This window comes from Ranitomeya variabilis, chromosome 6 (assembly GCF_051348905.1).
Source record: "Ranitomeya variabilis isolate aRanVar5 chromosome 6, aRanVar5.hap1, whole genome shotgun sequence".
In the NCBI taxonomy this organism is placed as follows: domain Eukaryota; kingdom Metazoa; phylum Chordata; class Amphibia; order Anura; family Dendrobatidae; genus Ranitomeya; species Ranitomeya variabilis.
The window spans coordinates 17,193,398-17,220,822 of NC_135237.1; the positions used below are offsets into that span (position 1 = coordinate 17,193,398).

The 27,425-nt window shown below is 47.6% G+C and overlaps 1 protein-coding gene across 3 annotated transcripts in view; it reads left to right on the forward strand.

Annotated features, from left to right (window-relative positions):
- The window catches only part of ATG9B (autophagy related 9B), a 44,168-nt gene extending 17,039 nt beyond the window's left edge, over positions 1–27,129 (forward strand). For all 3 annotated transcript variants that reach the window (XM_077267967.1, XM_077267966.1, XM_077267965.1), the window contains exons 2-15: positions 17,236–17,372; positions 18,559–18,602; positions 19,051–19,115; positions 19,455–19,622; positions 19,924–20,065; positions 21,049–21,797; positions 21,906–22,059; positions 22,504–22,683; positions 23,133–23,378; positions 24,461–24,675; positions 24,934–25,042; positions 25,148–25,232; positions 25,386–25,539; positions 25,841–27,129. In XM_077267967.1, the coding sequence (XP_077124082.1) occupies positions 17,264–17,372; positions 18,559–18,602; positions 19,051–19,115; positions 19,455–19,622; positions 19,924–20,065; positions 21,049–21,797; positions 21,906–22,059; positions 22,504–22,683; positions 23,133–23,378; positions 24,461–24,675; positions 24,934–25,042; positions 25,148–25,232; positions 25,386–25,525 (2,406 nt within the window). In that variant the 5' untranslated portion in view covers positions 17,236–17,263 and the 3' untranslated portion in view covers positions 25,526–25,539; positions 25,841–27,129. The remainder of the gene's footprint in view (positions 1–17,235; positions 17,373–18,558; positions 18,603–19,050; positions 19,116–19,454; positions 19,623–19,923; positions 20,066–21,048; positions 21,798–21,905; positions 22,060–22,503; positions 22,684–23,132; positions 23,379–24,460; positions 24,676–24,933; positions 25,043–25,147; positions 25,233–25,385; positions 25,540–25,840) is intronic.
- The last annotated feature ends 296 nt before the right edge of the window (positions 27,130–27,425 follow it).

Below are 27,425 nucleotides of genomic sequence, written 5' to 3' on the forward strand. Positions count from 1 at the left end.
TATTAATATTGTGTTTGCTGATCTGATCGGTCACTTTGCGATTATTTACCTTGACGACATCTTGGTTTACTCCCCTGACAGTGAAACCCATTTTCACTATTCGCGTACTGTCCTTCATAGACTCAGGGAAAAACTACTTTTTTCAAAATGTGAAATGTTAATTTTTTGTACAGGAGTTATCATTTTTGGGTTTGATTGTTTCCAATGAGGGGTTTCGCATGGATCCCAAGAAGGTGCAGGCTATTAGTGATTGGGTTCAGCCCCGTGACTTGAAGGGTTTGCAACTAGTGATGAGCGAGTATACTCGTTACTTGGGTTTTCCCGAGCACACTCGGGTGGTCTCCAAGTATTTATGTCTGATCAGAGATTTCGTTTTCCTTGCCGCAGCTGCATGATTTACAGCTACTAGACAGCTTGATTACATGTGGGGATTCCCTGGCAAACAGGCAACCCCCACATGTACTCAGGCTGGCTAGCAGCCATACATTATGCAGCTGCATCAACAAAAACTAAATCTCTGAGCAGTCACAAATACTCGGGAGACCACCCGAGCGTGCTCGGGAAAGCCCGAGCAACGAGTATACTCGCTCATCACCATTTGCAACGCTTCTTGGGGTTTGCAAACTACTATCGAAAGTTCATCAAGTGTTTTTTGCAGGTAGTTAATAGTGATGAGCGAATATACTTGTTGCTCGGGAAATCTCCGAGTATTTGTGACTGCTCAGAGATTTAGTTTTTGTTGACGCAGCTGCATGATTTATGGCAATTATGGCACTTAGCCTCTCTCTTCCCACTGCCCTGTAGCGGTGGCAATGGGGTAATAGTTGGTTGGTTGATGTGACCTTTGAATTGTAAGGTCACATCAAGCCCGGCTTAGTAATGGAGAGGTGTCAATAAGACAGCTATCCATTACTAATCCTATAGTTGTTAGAGGTTCAATAAAGACACAGCCAGAATAAAGTCTTTTAATTAAATAAAACCATAAACACATTTTGCCATCTTTATTATTCAGTTAATCCATGAGACGCCCTCGATCTCCTGTAATGAATAAAAAAAAACAAACAACAATATACCTGTCCGTCGTTCTGTCCCACGCAGTAATCCATATCTGGGGAAAATACAGTTTGCAACCAGGACTGTGCTAAGATGCTACCAGCCCAGCTGCAAACTACTGGGGAATGAGGAGATGCTGCCAGCGTAGCCTCAGTGACTAGCGGTGAAGTCACTGAGTCTACCCTCCCTGCTTGCCTGACCCGCGCTGAACTCTGGAGCGTGGGAAAATGCCAGTTCATTTTCCCACGCTGCAGAGTTCGTTGCAGTTCAAGCCGGAAGGGAGGGCAGACTATGTGACATCAGCACTAGTCTCTGTAGCTGCACTGGCAGCATCTCCTCATTCCCCAGTAGTTTGCAGCCATGGCGGTTGCATTTCAGCACCGCTCCTAGTTGCAAACTGTATTTTCCCCAGATATTGATTACTGCGTGGGACAGAACGACTGACAGGTATGGTATATTGTTGTTTTTTTTTTGTTTTTTTAATTACAGGAGAACAAGGGCGTTGTATGTATTAGCTGGATAATAAGGATGAAAAACTGTGTTTAGTGTCTTATTTCATTAAAATACTTTATCCTGGCTGCGTCTTTATTGAACCTGTAACAACTATAGGATTAGCAATGGATAGGTGTCTTCTTGACACTTCTCCATTACTAAGCCGGGCTTGATGTGACCTTACAATATAAAGGTCACATCAACCCCCAAACTATTACCCCATATACCACCGATACAGGGCAGCGGGAAGAGAGAGGCTAAGTGCTGAAATTGGTGAATCTTAAAAATGCGACATTTCTGGGGAGGCTGAGAGCTAGTGTTTGTAGCCATGAGGGGTCAATATCCATGGCCCCTTCCTAGGCTATGAATATCAGCCCGCAGCTGTCTGCATAGCTTTTTCTGGAATTTATAAGGGTTCCCCATGTCATTTTTGGGGGGCCACCCTATTTTAATAGCCAGTAAACACTAAAAATACAGCTGTGGGCTCATATTCATAGCCTGGGGAGATCCATGGGTATTAACCCCTTCTTAGGCTATAAACATTGGCCTCCAGTCGCTGGCTTTCCCTCTCTGGATTGGAAAATTACGCGGGAGCCCGCAACATTTTTTTTTCCCCAAAAAATAATCTTTTATTAATTATATACATGTCCTCTAATTTGCACACACACTATACTAATTGTATTGATCACTGACATATACAGTACATATCTAACTATTCTGCATCTACTTAGTGTATGTAAACCATGTCTTCTATCCTGTCGGCTCCAGCAGTGATTTTAGAGAGGCTGACAAATGAATTACCAGCTATTCTTCTATGTATCTCTCTCTGCAATATAAAGACTATATATATACAGTGTGTATATATATATATATATATATATATATATATATATATATATATATATATATATATATATATATATAAAACCATATGCAAGAAGAAAGAGAAGGCACTCACCAATCTAAATTTCCCAACTTTATTTCATCTTAATGTTAAAAAAATTCCATGGCCGGGGGAGTGAGGAGCGGAGTTCTTGTGAGCAGGGATAGACGACGGCCGTTTGTGCTTGCGCTTCCACGGGTCAGTGTTTTTTTTAACATGAAGATGAAATAAAGTTGGGAATTTTAGATCGGTGAGTGCCTTCTCTTTCTTCTTGCATATGGTCATGGATTTTCGTGTATTTTCAGAAGAGCACCTATGATCTTGATGCATGGCTGATGCTAGGACTATTATTCATTAATACCTGAACCCGAAATTTTTCGATAACCTCATTTCACAGACAGTGCCGTTCGTTTTTGGTCTTCTTGGCGTTTATATATATATATATATATATATATATATATATATATATATATATATATATATATATATATATATATATATATACATACATACATACATACATACATACATACATACATACATACATACATACATACATACACACACACACACACACACACACACACACACACACACACACACACACACACACACACACACACACACACACACACACACACACACACACACACACACACACACACACACACGCTATTGAACCTGTTCTACGCCCGGGTGGCGAGCATTTATACTGGTATATGGTCTCCATCCTGGTATGCGCCTCTTCCATCCTGCCCCCTAATCTTGTCATGTGCTGCTACCATCTTGCACCCCCATCCTGTCATACGCTGCTCCCATCCTGCGCCCCCATTCTGTCATATGCTACTCCCATCCTGCGCCCCCATTCTGTGATATGCTACTCCCATCCTGCGCCCCCATTCTGTCATGTGCTACTCCCATCCTGCGCCACCATTCTGTCATGTGCTGCAACCATTCTGCGCCCCCATTCTGTCATGTGCTGCTCCCATCCTGCGCCCCCATTCTGTCATGTGCTGCTCCCATCGTTGATGGCCCCCATAAGATGCTCCATAGCATAATATGCCCCGTATGCTGCTGCTGCGATTAAAAAAAAAAATGACAGACTCACCTCTCCTTGCTGGGCGCCGAGTGCCTAAGCAGGTGGGAACACCAGCGCACTATGGGGGTCAGGTGCTGGAGTCGCCGCTGGCTAAGGCCCCCGGTGTAACAGCGTGTCCCTCCCCCGGCCTGTGTCCCTGGACTGCTATGTAATCAGGCTTGAGTCAACAACCAGAAGGGGGAGCTTTCCCTCATGGAGGGATGGATCCCAGGACACAGAACAATAGACTCATGTGTTGGCTGATTCAATTGTGTGGTGACTTGCGAAGGGCTGGGATCGTATGCTGAGGCGAGATCCTGGTGCCCGTGTGTGGAGGATTAAAAGCTGCCACGTGGAATGGTGTTGTGTCCCTCATCTGCTGGATCCAGTAAACCCATCCCAGGATTATTTTTCTTTTCCCTGGCTTCGGATTGCCAGGTGGCGCCCCCGGATCTGCTCCCTTTGTGTGGACTCATTGTAGACTAATTACGGACGCTGCAGAATTACTTTGATTTGTGTTGTCCCAGTTCCCTGTTCCGATAAATTTTAATGGATTGATTACTGGTGTGGTGTCTCTTCCTGCTCTGTCGCATGCCCCGTCACACCCGGCACTTGCGATATTCACCTGTCCCTGTTCCACCGCCGCGCGCCACTCTGTCATCCGTGTCCTCTGGCTGTGACTGTTGAGGCAGGGGGCGCGCACTGACCACGTCATTGCGCCCTATGACCTGAACGTCACAGCCAGAGGATGCGGAAGACCCGGCGGTGGAACGGGGACAGGTGAATATAGCATGGCTCACCCTCCCCCTTCATACTCACCCTCCTGGTGCGTCTCTGCTTCTCCGTCGGAGATCACGGTATGCGTTCAGTGCTTACTCATACCGCGATCTCCTGGGCCACAATCCTCCTCCCCAGATGCGTCACACTGTGGGATCCAGACTGTGCAGACGCGTCGCGCTTGCGCAGTCTATAAAGGCTTTGGACAGAGTGACGCTATCAGCGATATATATATATATATATATATATATATATATACACACACACACACCACACATTTATTCTATGTGTATATCTCTATTCTATCGTAATCTAACCTGTCACTCTGATTAAAATGTACGTGGCTGATCATTTGCCGGCTTTCTATCTATCTAGAATATATATATATTTTGAAGAATATTACGTTTTAAAACTATGTGTAAATGATTAATAACATTTCTGTATGTAAAATCTCATGTTAAAATCGCACTGCAGTCGGATGTAGATCGGATGCTAGGTGTGAAAAGTCAGATTGTACTCGCACAAAAAACGCCTGACACTCACATGACACTTGCATTGCACTCGTCAGACTTTCCTGCAATAAATAGGACCGATTTTTAAATCGCTAGTGTGTCTCCAGTCTGTGTATGTAATAGTGGTGTGAGATCAGTGGCCAAGGTCATTTAACCCCTTAAAATTCAGTTACTTATTCAAATCATTAAAATCAATGCCAACTTTGATGCCAATTCTCACGGCCAGAACCCATTTGGGAAAAGCTAAAGTGACATGAATTTCATGCAGGGCATCAAAATGCATGTAATAATGGTGTCAGATCAGTGGCCCAAAGTCATTTAACCTCTTAAAAAATCACTTACTTATTCAAATATGTGAAAATGGGCTGTTTGCCCACTTTGATGCCAGTTCTGATGCCCAGTACCCATTTGGGCCAGGCTAAAGGGACCTGAGTTTGATGCAGGGCATCACTATCTGTGAATTTTAATCGTCAGATCAGTGGCCCAAAGGCATTTAACCCCTTGAAAACATCAGTTACTTATTCAAATCTGTGAAAATGGGCTGTTTGCCCACTTTGATGCCAGTTCTGGTGCCCAGAACCCATTTGGGCCAGGCTGGAGAGACCTGGGTTTGATGCAGGGCATCACTTTCTGTGTATTTTACGTGTCAGATCAGTGGCCCAAAGGCATTTAACCCCTTAAAAACATCAGTTACTTATTCAAATCTGTGAAAATGGGCTGTTTGCCCACTTTGATGCCAGTTCTGGTGCCCAGAACCCATTTGGGCCAGGCTGGAGAGACCTGGGTTTGATGCAGGGCTTCACTGTCTGTGTATTTTAAGTGTCGTATTAGTGGCCCAAAGGCATTTAACCCCTTAAAAACATCAGTTACTTATTCAAATCTGTGAAAATGGGCTGTTTGCCCACTTTGATGCCAGTTCTGGTGCCCAGAACCCATTTGGGCCAGGCTGGAGAGAGCTGGGTTTGATGCAGGGCATCACTGTCTGTGTATTTTAAGTGTCGTATCAGTGGCCCAAAGGCATTTAACCCCTTAAAAACATCAGTTACTTATTCAAATCTGTGAAAATGGGCTGTTTGCCCACTTTGATGCCAGTTCTGGTGCCCAGAACCCATTTGGGCCAGGCTGGAAATAACTGGTTTGGATGTGGGGCGCCTTGTTCTATATGTCAGCAGTGTGAGATCAGTGGCCCAAAGGCATTTAACCCTTTCTTCAGCGCTCTTTGGTGCCCACTTTGATGCCCATTTTTGTGCCAGTTTTATTGTTTTTGTAGCCGTTTTTAAGCGTATTCACATCAGGGCTCCTCGCTGCATTGTGTTTTATTATTGTGATGATTATTTTTTGTTGTTAACCCTATAAAAAACAGAAAAGAAAAAATTGCCGAATAAGAAACTGACGAATAAGAAACCAACTTCAGCCTCGTGGATGTAACTCAGGATCAGTAATGTAATGTATGTACACAGTGACTGCACCAGCAGAATAGTGAGTGCAGCTCTGGAGTATAATACAGGAGGTAACTCAGGATCAGTAATGTATGTACACAGTGACTGCACCAGCAGAATAGTGAGTGCAGCTCTGGGGTATAATACAGGAGGTAACTCAGGATCAGTAATGTAATGTATGTACACAGTGACTGCACCAGCAGAATAGTGAGTGCAGCTCTGGAGTATAATACAGGAGGTAACTCAGGATCAGTAATGTAATGTATGTACACAGTGACTGCACCAGCAGAATAGTGAGTGCAGCTCTGGAGTATAATACAGGATGTAACTCAGGATCAGTAATGTAATGTATGTACACAGTGACTGCACCAGCAGAATAGTGAGTGCAGCTCTGGGGTATAATACAGGATGTAACTCAGGATCAGTAATGTAATGTATGTACACAGTGACTGCACCAGCAGAGTAGTGAGTGCAGCTCTGGAGTATAATACAGGAGGTAACTCAGGATCAGTAATGTATGTACACAGTGACTGCACCAGCAGAATAGTGAGTGCAGCTCTGGGGTATAACACAGGATGTAACTCAGGATCAGTAATGTATGTACACAGTGACTGCACCAGCAGAATAGTGAGTGCAGCTCTGGAGTATAATACAGGAGGTAACTCAGGATCAGTAATGTATGTACACAGTGACTGCACCAGCAGAATAGTGAGTGCAGCTCTGGGGTATAACACAGGATGTAACTCAGGATCAGTAATGTATGTACACAGTGACTGCACCAGCAGAATAGTGAGTGCAGCTCTGGGGTATAACACAGGATGTAACTCAGGATCAGTAATGTATGTACACAGTGACGGCACCAGCAGAATAGATCAGTTGTTGTGTGTTACTATTATGTGGACACTGTATAGTTGTCATTCTCCTCATATTAATGCACTCTATGGCGGTATAATGCTCGGTTTCCAGGTCAATTTTCTGGGTATTAGTGGAGACACCTGATAGGTGATGACGTTCATGTGTTGCAGGTAAACAGCTGTGTATAAGAATAATAAGTATCTAAATCCTCACGTGTGATACAGTCTGCTGAACTGCAGTATCTAACTGTTGGATAAGTTGTGATCCTTTGTGCTAAATCTTGTGGTTGTCATTTTATTTTGGGCTCGTTCTTGTGATCCTGGGATCAGCTGTGTAATTAGAAGCTGTAGGTCGGGAGCGCTGTGTGTGGATGGGTCGGGATGAGACATGAGGCTGCGCACTTCTCCTCCCAGTGCTGTGACCGGGGGGCAGCAGGGCCTAAGATGGGGAGACCAGGACCCCATCTGCCAGCAGTGATGCATGACGGGGGGCATCACTACCGCACAGACAAACCTGCCACTATTGTGATCCTGTGCGGTGAACTAAATTTTTCTTTTATATTTGAGACTTTGAAGGAACGTGGTCAAACACCGTATCTTGGTACAGCATATATCCACAGAGCCACCCGCATGCCATTTATAATGGTGCACCATAGCGCTGCTGCTAAGCCACGTGGCCCCCGTAATGGTTATTCCATGAGAGCCAGATGCACACTACTAAGCAACATTTTTAAGATCCTTTTCGCCCTCCCTTCATTGTGATCTGTGACACATTGTTTCCAAGTGTTGGATTTTCTGTACCTGGTCACATGTAGCTCACTTATTTTTCATACATCAAAATTGCTTCTTTTGTTTTCTTTTTTTATTCTCACGCCTTGTCTGAGAATAGCTGTTGAGCGACAGAGGTCGTCCTGTGACCCGACACTAATGGTTGTTCTTTTGTCGTTGGTGAGCAGAGCCCTGTTTACAGTCCGCTCTGCCTGTGGGGGGCGCTGCGTGACTCTTGTGATGTGGTGACCCTAAACTGCGAACTCCTGCCTCTTCATCTGATCGCAGCATTTATGCTGTCCTCATCTGGGCCAGGGGTGAAGAAACGCTCCCTGCCCTGACCTTACGTAACTAGGGGCGGCCTCCTCCAGTGCTTTACTGCTGTTTATGCCCTCAGTATTGGTCTCTCACCCCTGATACAATATTATAAATCGGACGAGTGCAATGCAAGAAAGCCTCGCACTGCCCTCTGACCAATGTTATTCAGCGAGTCCGCGCTCATCTGCAAGTTATCCCTCCGCTCTGAGACTGAGGAGAAAGTGGATGGGAGAATCAGATCGCACTCGTCAGTGCAAGTCGATGGGTACGGAAAAAAAATCGGAGACACACAGACCATGCGTATACTCTGATTCTTTTTTTTGCACACATCTCTAGGAAACCTGACATTTCAACAGCCAAGTATAGTAAATTGACAGCCTGAATAGACTATCTAGATGTCTTGTAGAAATTGAAGGTCATAAGCCTCCTACATATAAACTAGCACCCTTTAGTGCCCTTCATGTGTTACTAAAGGGTGCTTAGCCTTATTAAACCTATTAAATATTTACATTAAAAAAGAAAAAAAAAACGTCTGCTTCCCCCCTATTTTTGATAACTAGCCAAGGTAAAGCAGACAGCTGTGGTCTTATATTATCAGGCTGGAAAGGTCCCTGGTTATTGGGCTATTCCCAGCCTAGAAATACCAGCCCGCAGCAGCCCCAGAACTAGCGCATCCAATGAAATGCACCAATTCTGGCCCTTGGCCCGACTCTTCCCGATGGCTTGGTGGCTGTTGGGGTAATGGTAGTTGGGGTTGATGTCAGATGGCATCAAGCCCTGGGGTTAGTAATGGAGAGGCATCTATCAGACACCCCCATTCTTAACCCAGTAATTTAAAGGAAAAAAACATGCACAAAAATATTTTATTTAAAAAAAACTCCCCCTGACTCTAGACCTTGTTTCACCAATTTATTAAGAAAAAAAAATTCAGTCCAGGGATTCCAATGTGGTCCACCGAATCCGAAGTAGTCCACAAATGGGAACCTAAAAGACATAAAATAGGTAAAGAAATAAAAACAAGAAACACTCCCTCATTCACCATTGTATTAATAATAAATAATCCCTGCAGCTCCGTCATAATCCAAGGTCTTCTCACGAAGTCCAATGATACTCTACTGCAAACGATGGAGCGTTGTTCTGAGAACGGCACTTCGTGGGTCTCTCCCAGTCAGGTCTCACAAGCGATGACGTTACTAACATCATCTAGTCACTCGTGAGACATGACCTGGAGTAACCTATGGTTGCAGTACAGAATTGGAGCTGCTGACTCCTGCAAGACCCGGCCGCTCTGAACAGCGATGATTTAATTACGGTAGCTACACCGCTCATCAGTCGTCGAGTCACACTACTCTCTATGAGACTTGGCCACTATATTTGTTTGTTTTGGTTTTTTTTCTTTTAACTTACTGGGTTAATAATGGGGGGGGTGTCTGATAGATGCCTCTCCATTACTAATCCTTGGGTTTGATGCCAGCTGACATTAACCTCATAAACCATTACCCCTATTTCCCAGGCCAAGCGTCAGAAGTTGCACATCTAATGTTGGGTGGTATTTTTAGGATGGGAAGGGCCCAATAACCAAGGACCTTCCCAGCCTGATAATATTAGCCCACAGCTGTCTGCTTTACCTTGGCTGGTTATATAAATAAAAAAAATATAGGGGGGACCCGATGTCTTTTTTTTTTTAAATTATGTATGTACTGTATATACTCGCGTATAAGCTGAGACCCCAAACTTTGCCACAAAAAAACTGGGAAAACTTAATGACTCGAGTATAAGCCTAGGGTGGAAAATGCAGCAGCTACTGGTAAATTTCAAAAATAAAAATCGTTACCAATAAAAGTAAAATTTATTGAGATATCAGTCGGTAAAGTGTTTTTAAATATCCAGATTGAATCAGGAGCCCCATATAATGCTCCATACAGTTCATGATGGGCCCCATAAGATGCTTCATATTAAAATATGCCCCATATAAGGCCGGTTTCACACGTCAGTGGCTCCGGTACGTGAGGTGACAGTTTCCTCACGTACCGGAGCCACTGACACATGTAGACACATTAAAATCAATGCATCTGTGCAGATGTCATTGATTTTTTGCGGACCGTGTCTCCGTGTGCCAAACACGGAGACATATCAGTGTTCGTGGGAGCGCACGTATTACACGGACCCATTAAAGTCAATGGGTCCGTGTAAAACACGTACCGCACACGGACGTTCTCCGTGTGCCGTGCAGGAGACAGCGCTCCAGTAAGCGCTGTCCCCCCCCACATGGTGCTGAAGCCACCATTCATATCTTCTGTGCAGCAGCGTTTGCTGTAAAGAAGATATGAATAATCCATTTTTTTAGTGGTATTTCGTGTTTAAAATAAAGCTCCATGTCCCCACCCCCTGTGCGCCCCCCCGCTGTTCTGAAAATACTCACCCGGCTCCCTCGTTGGCTGTCGCTGCTTCCTGTCCTGGCCGCACCTTCTACTGTATGCGGTCACGTGGGGCCGCCGATTACAGTCATGAATATGCGGCTCCACCTCCCATAGGGGTGGAGCCGCATATTCATTACTGTAAATGAGCGGCCCCACGTGACCGCATACAGTAGAAGGTGCGGCCAGGACAGGAAGCAGCGACAGCCAACGAGGGAGCCGGGTGAGTATTTTCAGAACAGCGGGGGGGGGGGGCGCACAGGGGGTGGGGACACAAAGGTTAATAATGGCCCCATAAGATACTCCATAGGCACATTTGCACCATACAGTGCTGCATAAAGGTTAATAAGGGCCCCATAAGATGCTCCATAGAGATATTTGCCCCATATGCTGTTGGTGCGATATAAAAAAAAAATGACATACTCGTCGCTCAGGCCCCCGGCACTTGCAATATTCACCTGTCCTCGTTCCACTGCCGGGCACCGCTGTGCCTTCCGCGTCCTCTGCGCTGACGTTCAGGCAGAGGGTGCGCACTAACCACGTCATCGCACCCTCTGACCTGATCGTCACTGCAGAGGACGCGGAGACGGAGCCCGGTGGTGGAACGAGGACAGGTGAATATCGTGCAATGCTGCTCACCCTCCCCATTATACTCACCTTCTCCCGGCGCGGTCCCTGGCAGCTTCCCTGATGGTCTTCTCCGGGCACTGACAGCTTCTTCCAGCGTTGAGCGGTCACCGTTACCGCTTGTTACAGTAATGAATATGCGGCTCCACCCCTATGGGAGTGGAGTCACGTCCATATTCATTACTGTAATGAGCGGTGCCATGTGACCGCTCAACGCTGGGAGAAGCTGTCAGCGCCCAGAGACCATCGGAGATGCAGGGACCGTGCCAGCTTATACTCGAGTATATACGGTATTTAAAAGGTTAAATAAGACGCCCTTTAGTGCCACACGAAAGGCACTAAAGGGTGCAAGTTTATTATATGTGGGGGGCTTGTGAAATTGTATAGCTACAGCACATCTATCTGTCTTTTGTATAGATGATTACTTTATTAGTTGCTGTGATTATCTATGTAATTTCTAATATGTAAAAGATGATGTTAAAAACGGATTGCATACGCATGTCATTCGGATGCTAGATGACAAAAATCTCATTTTAATCGCATGATACGCCTCTACTTTTCTGGATCAACATCTGACCTAAAGGTAAGACTCTGCATAGTGGTCTTCCCTTAAAAAAAGAAACCCTCTCTCTATAAAGCAGAAAGGAGTTTCGCTCTGGAGGACCCCCGTTCTTTAAATGGAAATAAAACAATAATTGACAACTTATTAAATATGTGATCAAAAGCATTTTTGGGCAAATCAGAAGCCAATGTAGAGGGTCCTAGCAAGTGAGTGAGGGTCTCTGTTGCAGATAGCCGCACCCACCTGCTACCCCCATGAGGACCCATGTTATGATTAAAACACCATACCCCAAGTCAGACTTAATTGCAGATATTTCCTGTCAGTCATGAATGCTCCCTCACCAAGGGCCTCTATTATGGATTAACTGATCCCCCTGTAACAGCCCGGATAGAGAACCGAGCGCATTTGGCTTTTTGGGATCTCTAATAGTGATGAGCGAATATACTCGTTACTCGAGATTTCTCGAGCACGCTCGGGGGTCCTCCGAGTAATTTTTAGTGCTCGGAGATTTAGTTTTTCTTGCCGCAGCTGAATGATTTACATCTGTTATCCAGCATAAGTACATGTGGGGGTTGCCTGGTTGCTAGGGAATCCCCACATGTAATCAAGCTGGCTAACAGATGTAAATCATCCAGCTGCGGCAAGAAAAACTAAATCTCCGAGCACTAAAAAATACTCGGAGGACACCCGAGCGTGCTCAGGAAATCTCGAGTAACGAGTATATTCGCTCATCACTAAGATTCTTTATTATTGACATTTGGAACTTTGAAAGAAAATCTGATATTTTGGGCTTCTTATTATTTGGAGGATTGGAGGCTGATGCTACCCACCAGCACTTACAGATGGGAGTTCTTTGGGCCACCTCCCCTGCTGGTGTCTCCGTGGTCTCCTCCCGCTCGGCACCGGTCTGTGTATAGCACATACACTGTAGAGTGGCGGTTGTTGTTTGCCTGTACAGTACCAAGTAGATGACGGCAGTTTCCGGTGCACAGCTCATTGTGAGTCACTTGCTAATTATCCGTGAAGTGCTCCCTGAGCTATGTATGAATGCAGTCACCCCACATACCACGGGTTGTGGCTTGGTGCACGACAACGAGGTAACACGTGAAGTCAGAGCCCCGGTCTCATCACCAGCTCTAACCCTCACACACGTCATATATCATTTATATATACAACTATTGTCTATGGATGGTCCCATCATCTCTGTTTGGGATTTTGTAGGTTTCTCTTAGGACACTGCAGACCGTTCTCATCCCATAACATGGCCTTATAATTGTTTGTTGTGACTTTTGTTTCTGCACCAAAGGATAGTCTTATGGTGGCAGCTGTCTGTCCATAAGACCAACACGTAAGGATGGCCTTGTGGTGTGGTGGTGGTGTTGTGTTGTTTGTTTGATTTGATTTTTTTTTTATTTTTTTTTTTGGGGGGGGGGGGGTTTATTAACCATTGTCACGGCCTCTCTAACTTTTGTCTGTTGGAGAGGATAGCATTGTAGTGACTTTTGCCTTTGTGGTTCTTTTTGTCAGTCTTCATCACAGAGAATAGTCTACTTTCATCCCCAGTTACCATGCTGGGGCCAACTGAGTAATGGACCTATTTATTTTCCTGGGGGCCACAGATGACCGTTTACTCTGTAAAGGTGGATAGCCTCCGGTTGGATTTTCAATCTTCACAAAGACTGGCATTGCGGCGGGCCTTTTGTTGGTGCAGAGCTTTGCCCTTGCGGCGGGCCTTTTGTTGGCGCGGAGCTTTGCCCTTGCTGCGGGCCTTTTGTTGGCGCGGAGCTTTGCCCTTGCGGCGGGCCTTTTGTTGGCGCGGAGCTTTGCCCTTGCGGCGGGCCTTTTGTTGGCGCGGAGCTTTGCCCTTGCGGCGGGCCTTTTGTTGGTGCGGAGCTTTGCCCTTGCGGCGGGCCTTTTGTTGGTGCGGAGCTTTGCCCTTGCGGCGGGCCTTTTGTTGGCGCGGAGCTTTGCCCTTGCGGCGGGCCTTTTGTTGGCGCGGAGCTTTGCCCTTGCGGCGGGCCTTTTGTTGGTGCGGAGCTTTGCCCTTGCGGCGGGCCTTTTGTTGGCGCGGAGCTTTGCCCTTGCGGCGGGCCTTTTGTTGGTGCGGAGCTTTGCCCTTGCGGCGGGCCTTTTGTTGGCGCGGAGCTTTGCCCTTGCGGCGGGCCTTTTGTTGGCGCGGAGCTTTGCCCTTGCGGCGGGCCTTTTGTTGGCGCGGAGCTTTGCCCTTGCGGCGGGCCTTTTGTTGGCGCGGAGCTTTGCCCTTGCGGCGGGCCTTTTGTTGGCGCGGAGCTTTGCCCTTGCGGCGGGCCTTTTGTTGGCGCGGAGCTTTGCCCTTGCGGCGGGCCTTTTGTTGGCGCGGAGCTTTGCCCTTGCGGCGGGCCTTTTGTTGGCGCGGAGCTTTGCCCTTGCGGCGGGCCTTTTGTTGGCGCGGAGCTTTGCCCTTGCGGCGGGCCTTTTGTTGGCGCGGAGCTTTGCCCTTGCGGCGGGCCTTTTGTTGGCGCGGAGCTTTGCCCTTGCGGCGGGCCTTTTGTTGGCGCGGAGCTTTGCCCTTGCGGCGGGCCTTTTGTTGGCGCGGAGCTTTGCCCTTGCGGCGGGCCTTTTGTTGGCGCGGAGCTTTGCCCTTGCGGCGGGCCTTTTGTTGGCGCGGAGCTTTGCCCTTGCGGCGGGCCTTTTGTTGGCGCGGAGCTTTGCCCTTGCGGCGGGCCTTTTGTTGGCGCGGAGCTTTGCCCTTGCGGCGGGCCTTTTGTTGGCGCGGAGCTTTGCCCTTGCGGCGGGCCTTTTGTTGGCGCGGAGCTTTGCCCTTGCGGCGGGCCTTTTGTTGGCGCGGAGCTTTGCCCTTGCGGCGGGCCTTTTGCTGGCGCGGAGCTTTGCCCTTGCGGCGGGCCTTTTGCTGGCGCGGAGCTTTGCCCTTGCGGCGGGCCTTTTGTTGGCGCGGAGCTTTGCCCTTGCGGCGGGCCTTTTGTTGGCGCGGAGCTTTGCCCTTGCGGCGGGCCTTTATTGGCGTGGAGCTTTGACCTTGCCACGGGCCTTTCCCGGCGTACAGTGGGCCTTTCTCTGCACAGTGCTTGGCCTTACGTATTTATCACTGTAGCACAAGGTACAACATTTTGTCTTTCTTGTCACTGTGGCAGGATAGATGTATAATTCCGCTCTTTCTTCCACTTTTAATTATGAGGTCTCAAAGGTTAATAAATAGACAAATCCTGTGCTTAACCCTTTGGTGGAAGTGTATACATCTCATCCATACACAGTGTACAATAGACAGGGAATACCAGTCGGATGATTACCGGTGACTGGTTAATTACACCCCGTGTTGTTGGTCGCTGTGAGCCGGGTGGAGCCTCGTGCGTGTTTTCTGGGTTGTAATGTCCTGGACGCAGTGCAGACAGGTGACGGCGGCGGGCGGCCGGACAGGAGGATCATAGTGAACCCTGGCTCCGATTCAGACTGGCAGGTAAATCAAAGGCGATAATATGGGGGATCAGGAACCATCTATTTGATCCAGTGGATCCCAATGGAGAGTGAGTGATGAATTGATCTGGAAGCTTATGAAAAAAGAGTGAAGATATGTTTTACCCTTTGCTGCATTGTGACAGATTTGCTAATTTCACAGCGTTTTCAGTCGGATTTTTTTTTTTTAATTCGTCCTGAGCTATATCATGTTATACTCCAATCACATCCAGAGCTGCACTTGCAATCCTCCTGCTTCCCTGTTCTTTCAGTGAGATGGAGATAAACCGCTGTTACCAGAGACCACCAGCAGAATTTCGAAAAGCAGCTTTGGATGTGACTGGAGCAATCAACTTGAAATTCTTAAACTGTAAGGATGGGGTCCCTTTATATTTATTCAAGGGTTTGGGAAAGCTGGGTGCCAAAAGGGACCTAAGAAATGACTTTTGTTCAGATTCATGTAGAAATGTTCATTTGAAGTAATATAAATAAAGTTGGTTTTTCCTCACTAGATCTGGAGATCTGCTCTCAGGGGCCGAACTGTGACCTGTAGGACGTTTCAGATTGGAGCTCGCGCCCTGTTCTCTTCAATAAGCTTTATTTGTCTCCTTATGGACATCCACTTTAGGGCCCCCTCTAGTGGTGACACATGAATGTGCGGTGGAGCCGGGGTGACGCTTGTTTATCCGGAGTTGCACATGGCTTGTGTTACTTTGTCACTAGGCTGCCGGCCAAGACACCGGCCAGGACACCGTGTGCTCCAGCCGGGGAAAAGTGCTGCCCGCAGATCTCCAGGAAACGCTAAGAATAGCCCTGTTTATATCAGACGGGCGTAGCGGGTCCTCGTTCTGATCGGACACTATAATGTGTGTCGCCCCAGGGTCACCACAGTACAAGGTACAGGGCGGAGCAGCCTGCAGAGCGCAAAGTGTGTGTGGCACTCCATAGGGGCTATACTCCAGTCACACATAAATCTGGTATCGTACTTCATATCTCCCGGCATCACCTGCTGGTTCAGGGTTGTTCTCATACAGTCATTTTCCAAACTGCCCTGAGAAATTCGCCTTTTTTTGGGGGGGAGGCACTTATGTCGTATGTCCCTGCATCCCTTGCTGGTTCATTGTCTGCTCTGGATGTTTCAAATCGCCCAAATTCCATGTCGATTCCAGTCTCCAGTTACATCTCAAGCTGCGTGTAGAAATCTGACATCATGAGGTCAATGTTACATCTTCCAGTTTGTCCTGCTGGTTCAGTGTCTGTTCTGTGGTTCACTTAAGAGGAAAATCTGCTGCCTTGTTTTTGGGGCTTTGTCTTTACATCTCTGCTCGCCTCCTGCTGGTACATTGTCTTTTGGGAGCATCCAGAGCTGAATGTAGAAATCCTCTGCCTTTTCGTGCCAGTGTAACATTCTCCTCTGCTGGTTCAGTGTCTGATCTGGACTCTAGTCACAACCAAAGCTGGGTGGTAGATGATCTATGCCGGGAAACTCACTAATAAGGCAGCTAACACCGTATACAGCAGAGTAATGTCAGATGTCACCACATCTACAACCCAGGAGAATTGAGTGCAGCTTTGGATGTGAATGGAGTACAAATCAGTACAAAGTAATGAGGTTAGAAATAAGTACACTGGTAACTTTGTATGTGCCTGTAAAGTTTTATGTTTCAGTTTATCCCTTCCATTCTCAGCTTTTTTTGTGAAGACTGCCACGATATTTGTGCTTATTATCCAGCATTTTATGGCTTTATTTTATTTACACACCTGGATTATTTTTTTCTGAATTCCCCCATATAGAAATGTCAGGGATGAAAAAAGGCAGTAAAAGTGTGAAAAGTGACCCCAGACTGCGGTTTGTAGGACTGGACGTATTTTCTTGCTGACATTTGGTTGCAATTATTTATTTTTTTGGAAGGAGAAAACAAACAAATGCTGTGAATATGGTGGTAATGTTTCCAAACTCCAGCTAATTCCCCCCCGGATGACCTGCTGGCGCTTTGTGTTCCAGCTGAGCTGCGGAGGGCGATGTCTTGAGGATGGAGACGCAGGAGCAATTCCGAGAATATCAGAGGTTAGAAGACTTCGAGGAGGATTCGCCTCCGGGAGAAGAGGATTTACTGGTGCACGTTCCTGAAGCCGTCAAAGGTAAGAGCCCGACCAGCGATCGGCAAAAATCTTACAGGGGTTTCCGGTCTCAGTGATTTTCCACTACTTTCCCATAATTATGACCCATCTTTAAGATGTCGGATTGGAAATGGTCTGAGGTTTAGCACCCTGCGTACGGCATCAGACGACGTAAACCGTGCACAGAGCCGAATGCCGCAGCTCCGAAAACTGTTTACTGGCTGCTGCGGATGAGCACCTATTCAATTAGAAGCTGAGCTGTAATACCACTCTCTACATGTACATTAGTGTGGCACTGTTTTTCGAAGATGACAACTATTTTTTTTAATCCCCGGACAACCTTTTTAAGGCTACTTTCACACTAGCGTCGGGTAACATACGTCGTAATGCGTCGTTTTGGAGAAGGTTGCCCGCAGGATGCGTTTTCTCCATACACTTGCATTAGCGGCGGATTGCCACACGTCGCATCTGTCGTGCGACAGATGCGTCGTGTTTTGGCAGATCTTCGGCACAAAAAAAGTTCCATGTAACTTTTTTTTGTGCGTCGCGTCCGCCATTTTTGACCGCGCATGCGCTGCCGAAACTCCGCCCCCTCCTCCCCGGACTGCAGAATGGGCAGCGGATGCGTTGTAAAACTGCATCCGCTGCCCACATCTTGCAGTTATTTTACAGCGTCCGTCGGTATGTCGGCCCGACACATTGTGACGGGCCTGTACCGACGCAAGTGTGAAAGTAGCCTAAGACTCATGGGGAAATACATTGGGCAGCACGGTGGCTCAGTGGTTATCACTGCAGCCTCACAGTACTGGAGTCCTGGGTTCAAATCCCATCAAGCACAACATCTGTCAGGAGTTTGTATGTTCTCCCCGTGTTTGCGTGGGTTTCCTCCGCGTTCTCTGGTTTCCTCCCACATTCCAAAGACATACTGATAGGGAATTTAGATTGTGAGCCCCAATGGGGACAGCGATGATAATGTGTGCAACCTGTAAAGCGCTGCGGAATATGTTAGCGCTATATAAAGATTATTATTATTATTGTATGACAAAATTGAAAAAGTTGTAGTTGGGTGCGCAGAGGTATCAGTCATATCAAGCCCTTGGGGGGCCCAAAGGTTTGCCCACCACACAAGAACCTAGTGATATAAGGGGCTGTGGTACAGATCTGTATGCTATAATTTGGGTTCTTTCTTTTCTTTCTCTCCCTCCAGACTCCTGGCATCACATTAAGAACTTGGATAACTTCTTCACTAAGATATCCTTCCTGATGGACTAATAAAAGCTGCAAATAAAGCTCCGAGGACTGGGAGGAGGGTGGGTGGGGACTGGGAGGAGGGGGGGTGGACTGGGACTGTGGACTGGGAGGAGGGGGGTGGACTGGGATTTTGGACTTGGAGGAGGGGGTGAACTGGGACTTTGGACTGGGAGGAGGGGGGTGGACTGGGTGGAGGGTATTAGGACTGGGAGGAGGGGGGTGAACTGGGACTGGGAGGAGGGTGGGTGGTGGGGGACTTGAGCAGGTTTAATGTTCAGGAGTCTAAAAATAAAATGGGTGACAGTCGCAGTGTGAGAAGTGATAGAGCTGAGACATGTCTGGACAGAGGATCTGACCCCGTAGATAACCACGTGCCCCGACACTGACATCCGGGGCTGCAGTGGAGCTGATTTACCTGTTTGCACTTTTCCTTGACCACTTGCTGCACATTTACCATTTTCACCAGAAGAATGGCTTCGCCTGCATGGTGCTGTCCGACTTCTTTGAACTTGTGTAAGTATAAAACATTTCTGCTGAGTTGTTGTATCTAATCCTATCCTGTGTGATACTGTCTGCTGAGCTGTGTATCTAATCCTATCCTGTGTGATACTGTCTGCTGAGCTGTGTATCTAATCCTATCCTGTGTGATACTGTCTGCTGAGCTGTGTATCTAATCCTATCCTGTGTGATACTGTCTGCTGAGCTGTGTATCTAATCCTATCCTGTGTGATACTGTCTGCTGAGTTGTTGTATCTAATCCTATCATGTGTGATTACCTGCTGAGATGCTCTTATTCTCTTGTGAGCTCTTGGGACTTCTCTTATAACCTCTGCCCATTTTCCTCCCTTGCAGCCAGTTCCTGTTTGTTGTTATGTTCACCACCTTCCTATTTCACTGTGTGGAATATGACGTCCTTTTTGCCAACAAACCCGTCAACCACACACATTCAGGGGCCAGTCCTGACCGAAACAAGGTGACCCTGGCTGACGCCATCCTGCCTGCCCAGCAATGTGCCCTCAGGTGAGTGCCATGCTGTAACACTGATCTGAGTGATGTAAGATCACCATCTGCCAGCAGAATAGTGAGTGCAGCTCTGGAGTATAATACAGGATGTAACTCAGGATCAGTAATGTAATGTATGTACACAGTGACTGCACCAGCAGAATAGTGAGCTCAGCTCTGGAGTATAATACAGGAGGTAACTCAGGATCAGTAATGTATGTACACAGTGACTGCACCAGCAGAATAGTGAGCGCAGCTCTGGGGTATAATACAGGATAAGTAATGAGATGTGTATTTCTTATCTCTTTTGCACACACAGGATTCAGGAGAGCGGTTGGATCATCTTCCTTCTGGTCATGGCGGCCATATTTTGGCTTTATCGCCTGATCAAGATGTTCTGCAACCTGCTGAGTTACTGGGAGATCCGAAAGTTCTACATCCGAGCACTGAAAATCCCATCGGTGAGTAGTCGCAGTTGTCGCTGGGTATTGTGCTCCTCTATGTATGTTGGGGGAGGATTACTACAACATATACAGGTGCTTCTCACAAAATTAGAATATCACCAAAAAGTGAAACTTGTATAGAGTCATTCCACACAGAGTGATCTATTTCACATGTTTATTTCTGTTAATGTTGATGATTATGGCTTACAGCCAATGAAAACCCAAAAGTCATTATCTCAGTAAATTAGAATACTTTATAACACCAGCTTGAAAAATGATTTTAAAATCTGAAATGTTCCCAACTGAAATGTCTGTTCAGTAAATGCACTCAATACTTGGTCACGGCTCCTTTTGTATCAATCACTTTTTCCTTCCACTCCACTTTCCATTAATATTCTTGGATACAGCACTGTGTGAACAGACGGCTTCTTTATCAATGACCTTTTGTGGCTTCCCCTCCTTGTGGAGTGTGTAAGTGACGCCTTTTGGACACATGTTAGGTCAGCAGTCTTCCCCATGATTGTGGAGCTACTGAAACAGACGGGACCTTTATAAACACTTAGGAGCCTTTACACATGTTTTTTGTTAATTATTGTAATTTACTGAGATAATGACTTTTGGGTTTTCATTGGCTGTAAGCCATAATCATCAACATTAACAGAAATAAACATGTGAAATAGATCACTCTGTGTGTAATGACTCTATAGAATATAGGAGATCCACTTTTTGTGTTGAAAAACTGAAATAAACTCACTTTTTGATGTTATTCTAATTTTGTGAGAAGCACTTGTACATTCTCCGGCCCACCCTGACATTAGTAGTCCTGGGCCGATCCAGCGGGGCGAGAGCAGGACGGGGCTGGAGTAAGTTGGTGCAGGTGCTTATTTGTTTGTCAGTCCTGGGTCTAGCTGAATCCTCACCTGCAGTATCACCGTACTTCATCTTTACCCCTAATTGTCAATGTCTCCCCCCTGCCCTTCTTTTCTTGCTCCGTTTTGCAGGATGAGTTGTGTAACTTCACGTGGCAGGAGGTCCAGTCCCGTCTCATCTCCCTGCAGAGAGAGCAGCCCATGTGCGTCCACAAGAAGGAGCTGACCGAGCTCGACATCTACCATCGCATCCTACGCTTCAAGAACTACATGGTGGCCATGGTGAACAAGAGCCTCCTCCCTGTCCGCTTCCGACTCCCTCTGGCCGGGGACATCACGTTCCTCAGCCAGGGGCTTAAGTACAACCTGGAGCTTCTCTTCTTCTGGGGTCCTGGGTCTCTTTTTCAAAACAAATGGAACTTGCAGCCCAAATACAAGCGTCCAGGGCAAAGGCTGGAGCTTGCTCAGGAGCTGAGCCGCACCATTGTCCTCCTCGGACTGGCAAACCTCTTCTTGTGCCCGTTTATACTGGTCTGGCAGATACTCTACGCCTTCTTTAGCTACACCGAAGTCATCAAGAGGGAGCCGGGCAGCCTGGGCGCCAGACGTTGGTCACTGTACGGCCGACTTTACCTGCGCCACTTTAACGAGCTGACGCACGAGCTGCAGGCGCGGCTGAGTCGCGGTTATAAGCCGGCTACAAAGTACATGAACTCTTTTGCATCTCCGCTTTTGGCCATTGCCGCCAAGAACCTGGGCTTTTTCGCTGGGTCCCTGCTGGCGGTCCTCATCGCTCTAACCGTATACGATGAAGATGTGTTAACTGTCCAGCACATACTGACCGCCATTACAGTCCTCGGAGTGTTGGTCACTATAGCCAGGTGAGAGAACAGAATGCTTCTCCAGGAGGGGTGGCACTTATTGTGGGGTTGTCTGCAGGTTGAGTGTGTTGTAGTGTCTCTTCTTTATTAATATTCATTTTCTCGCAGGTCATTTATCCCTGATGAGCACATGGTGTGGTGTCCGGAGCAGCTCCTGCAGTGTGTCCTAGCCCACATACACTACATGCCGGACCACTGGCAAGGGCACGCTCATAAGCTGGAAACCCGCGATGAGTTGGCACAGCTCTTCCAGTACAAGGCGGTAAGTAGTCCCTAGCCCTATAATGTGTGGGAGGCATAATATAGTTGGGGCTGCCATTACTGTGTGGTGTGGGGCTTGGACATGTGCTGGGTCTGTAGTGGTGTAGTGCGCTGCTGGGTCTGTAGTGTTTAGTGCGCCGCTGGGTCTGTAGGGGTGTAGTGTGCCGCTGGGTCTGTATGGCGGTGTAGTGTGCCGCTGGGCCTGTAGGGGTGTAGTGTGCCGCTGGGCCTGTAGGGGTGTAGTGTGCCGCTGGGCCTGTAGGGGTGTAGTGTGCTGCTGGGCCTGTAGGGGTGTAGTGTGCCGCTGGGCCTGTAGGGGTGTAGTGTGCCGCTGGGTCTGCAGTCACGTAATGATGTACTATTTCTGTAGTTATATATTGTATGTTGCAGAGTTTGTTTATTCTGGTTGTCTTATACCTTCCTATTCATTTTCCTGCTACTGTAGGTCTTTATTCTAGAAGAACTCCTCAGCCCCATCATCACCCCGTTCATCCTGATCTTCACCCTGCGCCCCAAGTCCCTGGAGATCATTGATTTCTTCCGCAACTTTTCCGTGGAGGTGGTGGGAGTCGGTGATATCTGCTCATTCGCTCAAATGGACATTAGGAAACATGGAAACCCACAGGTGACTCCTCGCAGCTCCGGCAGGGGCAGCTTTACTTTTAGGCTAAGTTCACACTGGGCGTTTCTTTATGCTAATTTTCAGCTGCTTTTTACAGTATCAGCAAAGCCTTTGAGATTATCAGTATTTTGCATGTTTTTTTACATAGAGCACGTCACTTCTTTCTGCGCTTTTCACCCATTGACTTGAATGGGTGGTGAAAAACACACCAAAAACGCAGGTATCATGTTAATTTCCTGATGAAGAAGTAACTATATACTTCGATACGCGTAAAATAAGCCACCATCTTTCAGTTCATCAATTGAGGAATAATGTCTTCAGCCGCGCGGATAATCTCCACAGATTTCTTTTACTCTGGTTTAGATCTAACGCCTGAGATTCCTGCAGGTGACGGGTATTGCTTTGTCACCTCCACCTTCTAACCCCCTTGTATGGTTTTGTGCTGCCCACAGTGGATGTCAGAGGGGCAGACTCAAGCCTCCGTCTACCAGCAGGCCGAGAACGGGAAGACCGAGTTGTCTTTGATGCACTTTGCGATCACGAACCCGCGCTGGCACCCCCCACTGGAGAGCTCCATGTTTATCGGCCACGTGAAGGAGAAGGTTCAACAAGACGCAGCCAACGCTCCCCCCGCCCAGCAGATTCTGTGTGATGCCCCCATCTGCAGCTCCATCCTGTCAAATGAATCTGGGACTGCGGTCAGTACTGCCCTTCCACTGCTGTTATTTTTGCCATGCCCCTCCCACGCTGTATTATTTTAGCCATGCCCCTCCACCGCTGTATTATTTTAGCCATGCCCCTCCACCGCTGTATTATTTTTGCCATGCCCCTCCACCGCTGTATTATTTTTGCCATGCCCTTCCACTGCTGTATTATTTTTGCCATGCCCCTCCCACGCTGTATTATTTTTGCCATGCCCCTCCAGCGCAGTAGAGAAGTAAATTTGAGGGGGCACCACGGTCAGTGGGATCACACCAAGACCTATAAGTAGACCAATGATTGAGAACAGAAGAACCAGACCAGGTCTTATAAACAGGGATCACCACACATAAGGATAAGGCACAAGTTTAGACACAACTTTATTATGAAAAAACAAATAAGTAGCAAAACACGAACAATTAAAAACATTTTAAAAACATTATTATACATAAAGCCCATAATAAGGTTATAACCCGCACAGGACTCGGAAAAATATTGAAAAAGGTGGCTGATACCACTGTGCCTACATAGACAGCTCTGCCACACTATAATAAGTGAGACCCTAATTCATAAATAGTTACTAGATAGTTTGTAAATAATAAAGGGTTCCAGAACCATAATATTTCTCAAATAGTCCTTATAGGCATTACAATACTGAACGGCACAGTGCACCCCATCACTCAAAATATACACAGGCACAGCTAGAAGTAAAAGAACCGACCAATGGGCTGTAAAGCAATATAAAGTATAGGACCCACAGTGCCCCAACAAAATCTGAACACTGGAAAGTAAATACCAAGGCCGCATGCAAGCCCAATAGTCTAGGTATACCATAAGTGCAATAGCCAATGGTGCCATTACAAGGTGTGCATCCGAACAGAGTCCTAGTGCGGGCAGCGCGGATGCCCAACGCGTGTCGCCACCAGCCGATGGCTTCGTCGGGTTCTTTTTGCCATGCCCCTCCACCGCTGTATTATTTTTGCCATGCCCCTCCCCCACTGTACTATTCAGCACTTTTTAATTCCACTCGTTGTTAAGTCTGCTGTGCCATCTTTTTTTTTTTTTTTTTTTTTTTTTTTAGCCTGATAATTTGCTGGCCAGTGTTCTGGTCCATCCAGTCCTGACTGCCAGTGGGTTGCCCACCCGAGACCGCCGCTTTGCTCAGCCCACTACGACAGCATCTGCTGCAGCGAGTGTCCTGGCATCTCTGTCAGCTTCGCAGATCTCCAGTCGACCACAGGGGATGCACTCCAACAGTTCTCTGTACACCAGCGACCGGACGGTCCTGCAGCAGAGGTCAGTGACCGAGACGAAAATTCTGCTTATTTCTTATTAACCGCATTTCTGGTGTTTGTCAATGGGCTAAAAATATGGAGTGTGACTTAAAATGTAGGTATTTTGTTGGAAACAGTTCGTGATCAGATTGTTACTGCATGCAGTAAAGGGAGATCCTGTGGAATGTGTATACGGCACCACCTGCAGGTTATTAACTTGTACTGCAAATGTAAAAATGCAATCATTGAAACCCAATAGAATGATTCTCTTCTCTCTCAGCACCATATCTCCCAGTGAGTCTCAGATCCAGAGCATTTCTCACTCGTCTCTTTTGGCCTCTGAATTTGCATCTGCTGAGATGAGCTTACACGCCATTTACATGCACGAGGTAAGACTACACGGCTGTGTCCATACGTGAGTCCGTGTGCCGCTCTGGCCTGTGCCTGTCTCTGTGTCGGTAGGAGGGTGAGACATTCCGGGTTTGTCATTCCAGGTACACCAGAATCAGGGCTCCTCACAGCGCCCCCTAGGGATGTGGCAGGTGGCAGACATGTCACCGCATCAGAGACAAGCGCCAGGTATGTGCCCCTCTGGCCTCGGCAGGGCCGGCGCTCAAACCCCCCTCCCCTCTGGCCTCAGTAGGGGCCTGGTGCAAAACACCCCCCCCCCCCCCCCAGCCTTGGTCAGCAGGGCCCGAACCCCCTCTGACCTCTCATGTTTCCACACTACAGGCAGCAGGTCCGGTCATCGCTCCGGCTATCGGGGTCTGCGCCTTGGTGGATGGGAGGAGGAGGAACAGGAGGCAGAAGAAAGGACCCCCCTCCAGGCGGCGTCCTCCGCACACAGCACAAGCAGCAGCGGGAGCAGCTAGCACACGGCACTCCGGTGAGTAGGGTCAAGAGAAAAAAGGCAGAAAAAAGTGAATTAAGTGATAGGATGGGGAGACATTCTGTAATTACAGTCTGAGCTTTCGTCATCTTGTAGAACGTGTCATGGCTGGAGAACAGAGCGATGACGTTCTCAGTATCACACCTGCTGAGCCGTGTATCTAATCCTAACACACGATGGATGCACGGCTCAGCAGTACGGTATTACACGTGGTGGGATTAAATTGTATCGCAGATGTCTGGATTGTATGCAGCCGGACATCTTTATCTTCCTCACTATATTTTCGGCTTTCTTGCAGCTCGGGTTCTGCAGATATTTATTCCTGGGATGGATTTTGGGGTCTTGCTTCCCCCAACATCAGCGATTTCAGAAGATATTGGTGTGTGCTTGGCTTGTATGAGAGCGGATTGGGGGACTCTGCGACATTTTCTGTACATTAAGGGGTCCTTGAGTCCTCCCCCATCCCATCCCTCTCTTTCTTAAAGGAACAGCGTCTGTATTAATGTCAGTGACTTGGATCCGCTGCTCGCTGTGTCTTTGGAGATTTCCTTACAGTGTTATTATCTATTGTCACCGGGTGAAGAACAGCTCCCAGGACTCGGCCGCTCTGTCCGATCACAGACCCTCCTGCTTCGTGGGAGACTGGAGGTGCTTCGCAATAGTTTCTCCAACTACCACCTCCATCATTGTCGTGCCACCACTCCTCATTGAAGGCGTACAGAGTCTGCCGCCATCAATGGTGACATCACGGCCGGAGGCTGGTGCTAAATCTCCGGTGGATGCCAGGACGTGCGTTACAGAAGTGCCTTTGTCCCGGGGTGCGCTGCCCATCTGGCCGGGGCACAGCGCCCACATTCATGTCTAAGCAATGCTGCGCCAAACATTTCACGTGCTGCTCACCACTGCTCCATAGTCACTACAGACAGAGGTGACCCCTGCTCTTTCTGAATGTTTTTTTTTTCTTTTTTCTTAAAGGGGGTCTCCATAAAACTAAATGCTTGCCCTGCCTTCATGGATGTAGTTCTCTGTGCTGCCTGCCTATTAGCATTACCTTTAAATAGGTAAAGTTTCTCTATTCATGACTTAAATGTACATGCCCCAGGATTGGGAACGGGGGGTGAAGGCAGCGTCCCGGAATAACACTATTATACTACACTGCTGCTCAGGAAGAGACGTGTGCAAATGGATCGCCCGGCGGGATCACCTAACCATGGGAGATGGCTACTGCTCTCTGTTATCAGCCAGTAGTGGAGAGCATCATTTCTATAGATACTCTGCCTCCATGAGGCGATAGCGCCCCCTCAGATCACTCCAGCCACCATCGGAGAGTGTTGGTACATGGAGTATTGGTGCTTTATGGGGTCTCTGATGGTCTCCCGCTGCACTGGGTCTGCTCCACCTGTACATATCTCGTGTGCACTTATTACAGAGATGCGGCTGATGACTGCCAAGCTGCACCCATAGATGAGGTCGGTGGCGGCCCTGTGCCCGGCGGAGCTGCCCGCACCTTATAATGATGCACGGTGGACGCTGGGCTGCGGCATGGCTCATTTTGCAATAAATGTTTACATCCTTGTGGATAATAAATGGCGGCTGCGTGTGGTTTCTTGTGTAGTCCTATGGCATAGGGGCCAGGGTGGCCTAATAGAAGCTGGTGTGTACAACCTATTGTTCTCTGTTATCAGCCAGGAGCCAGGCCAGAGCTGTGCTAACTGCAGGACTGATGGAGTTAATGTTCTTGGGTATTGTCCGTTCCTGTCCTCTATGCTCAGATGCAGGAAGCCTCTATATACGTGGCCATTTCTCTCTCAGAAGACTAGGAAAGTTGTACCGGTAGCCATAGTGATAGAAGTACACACAATCATACATAATATACCGTGTGT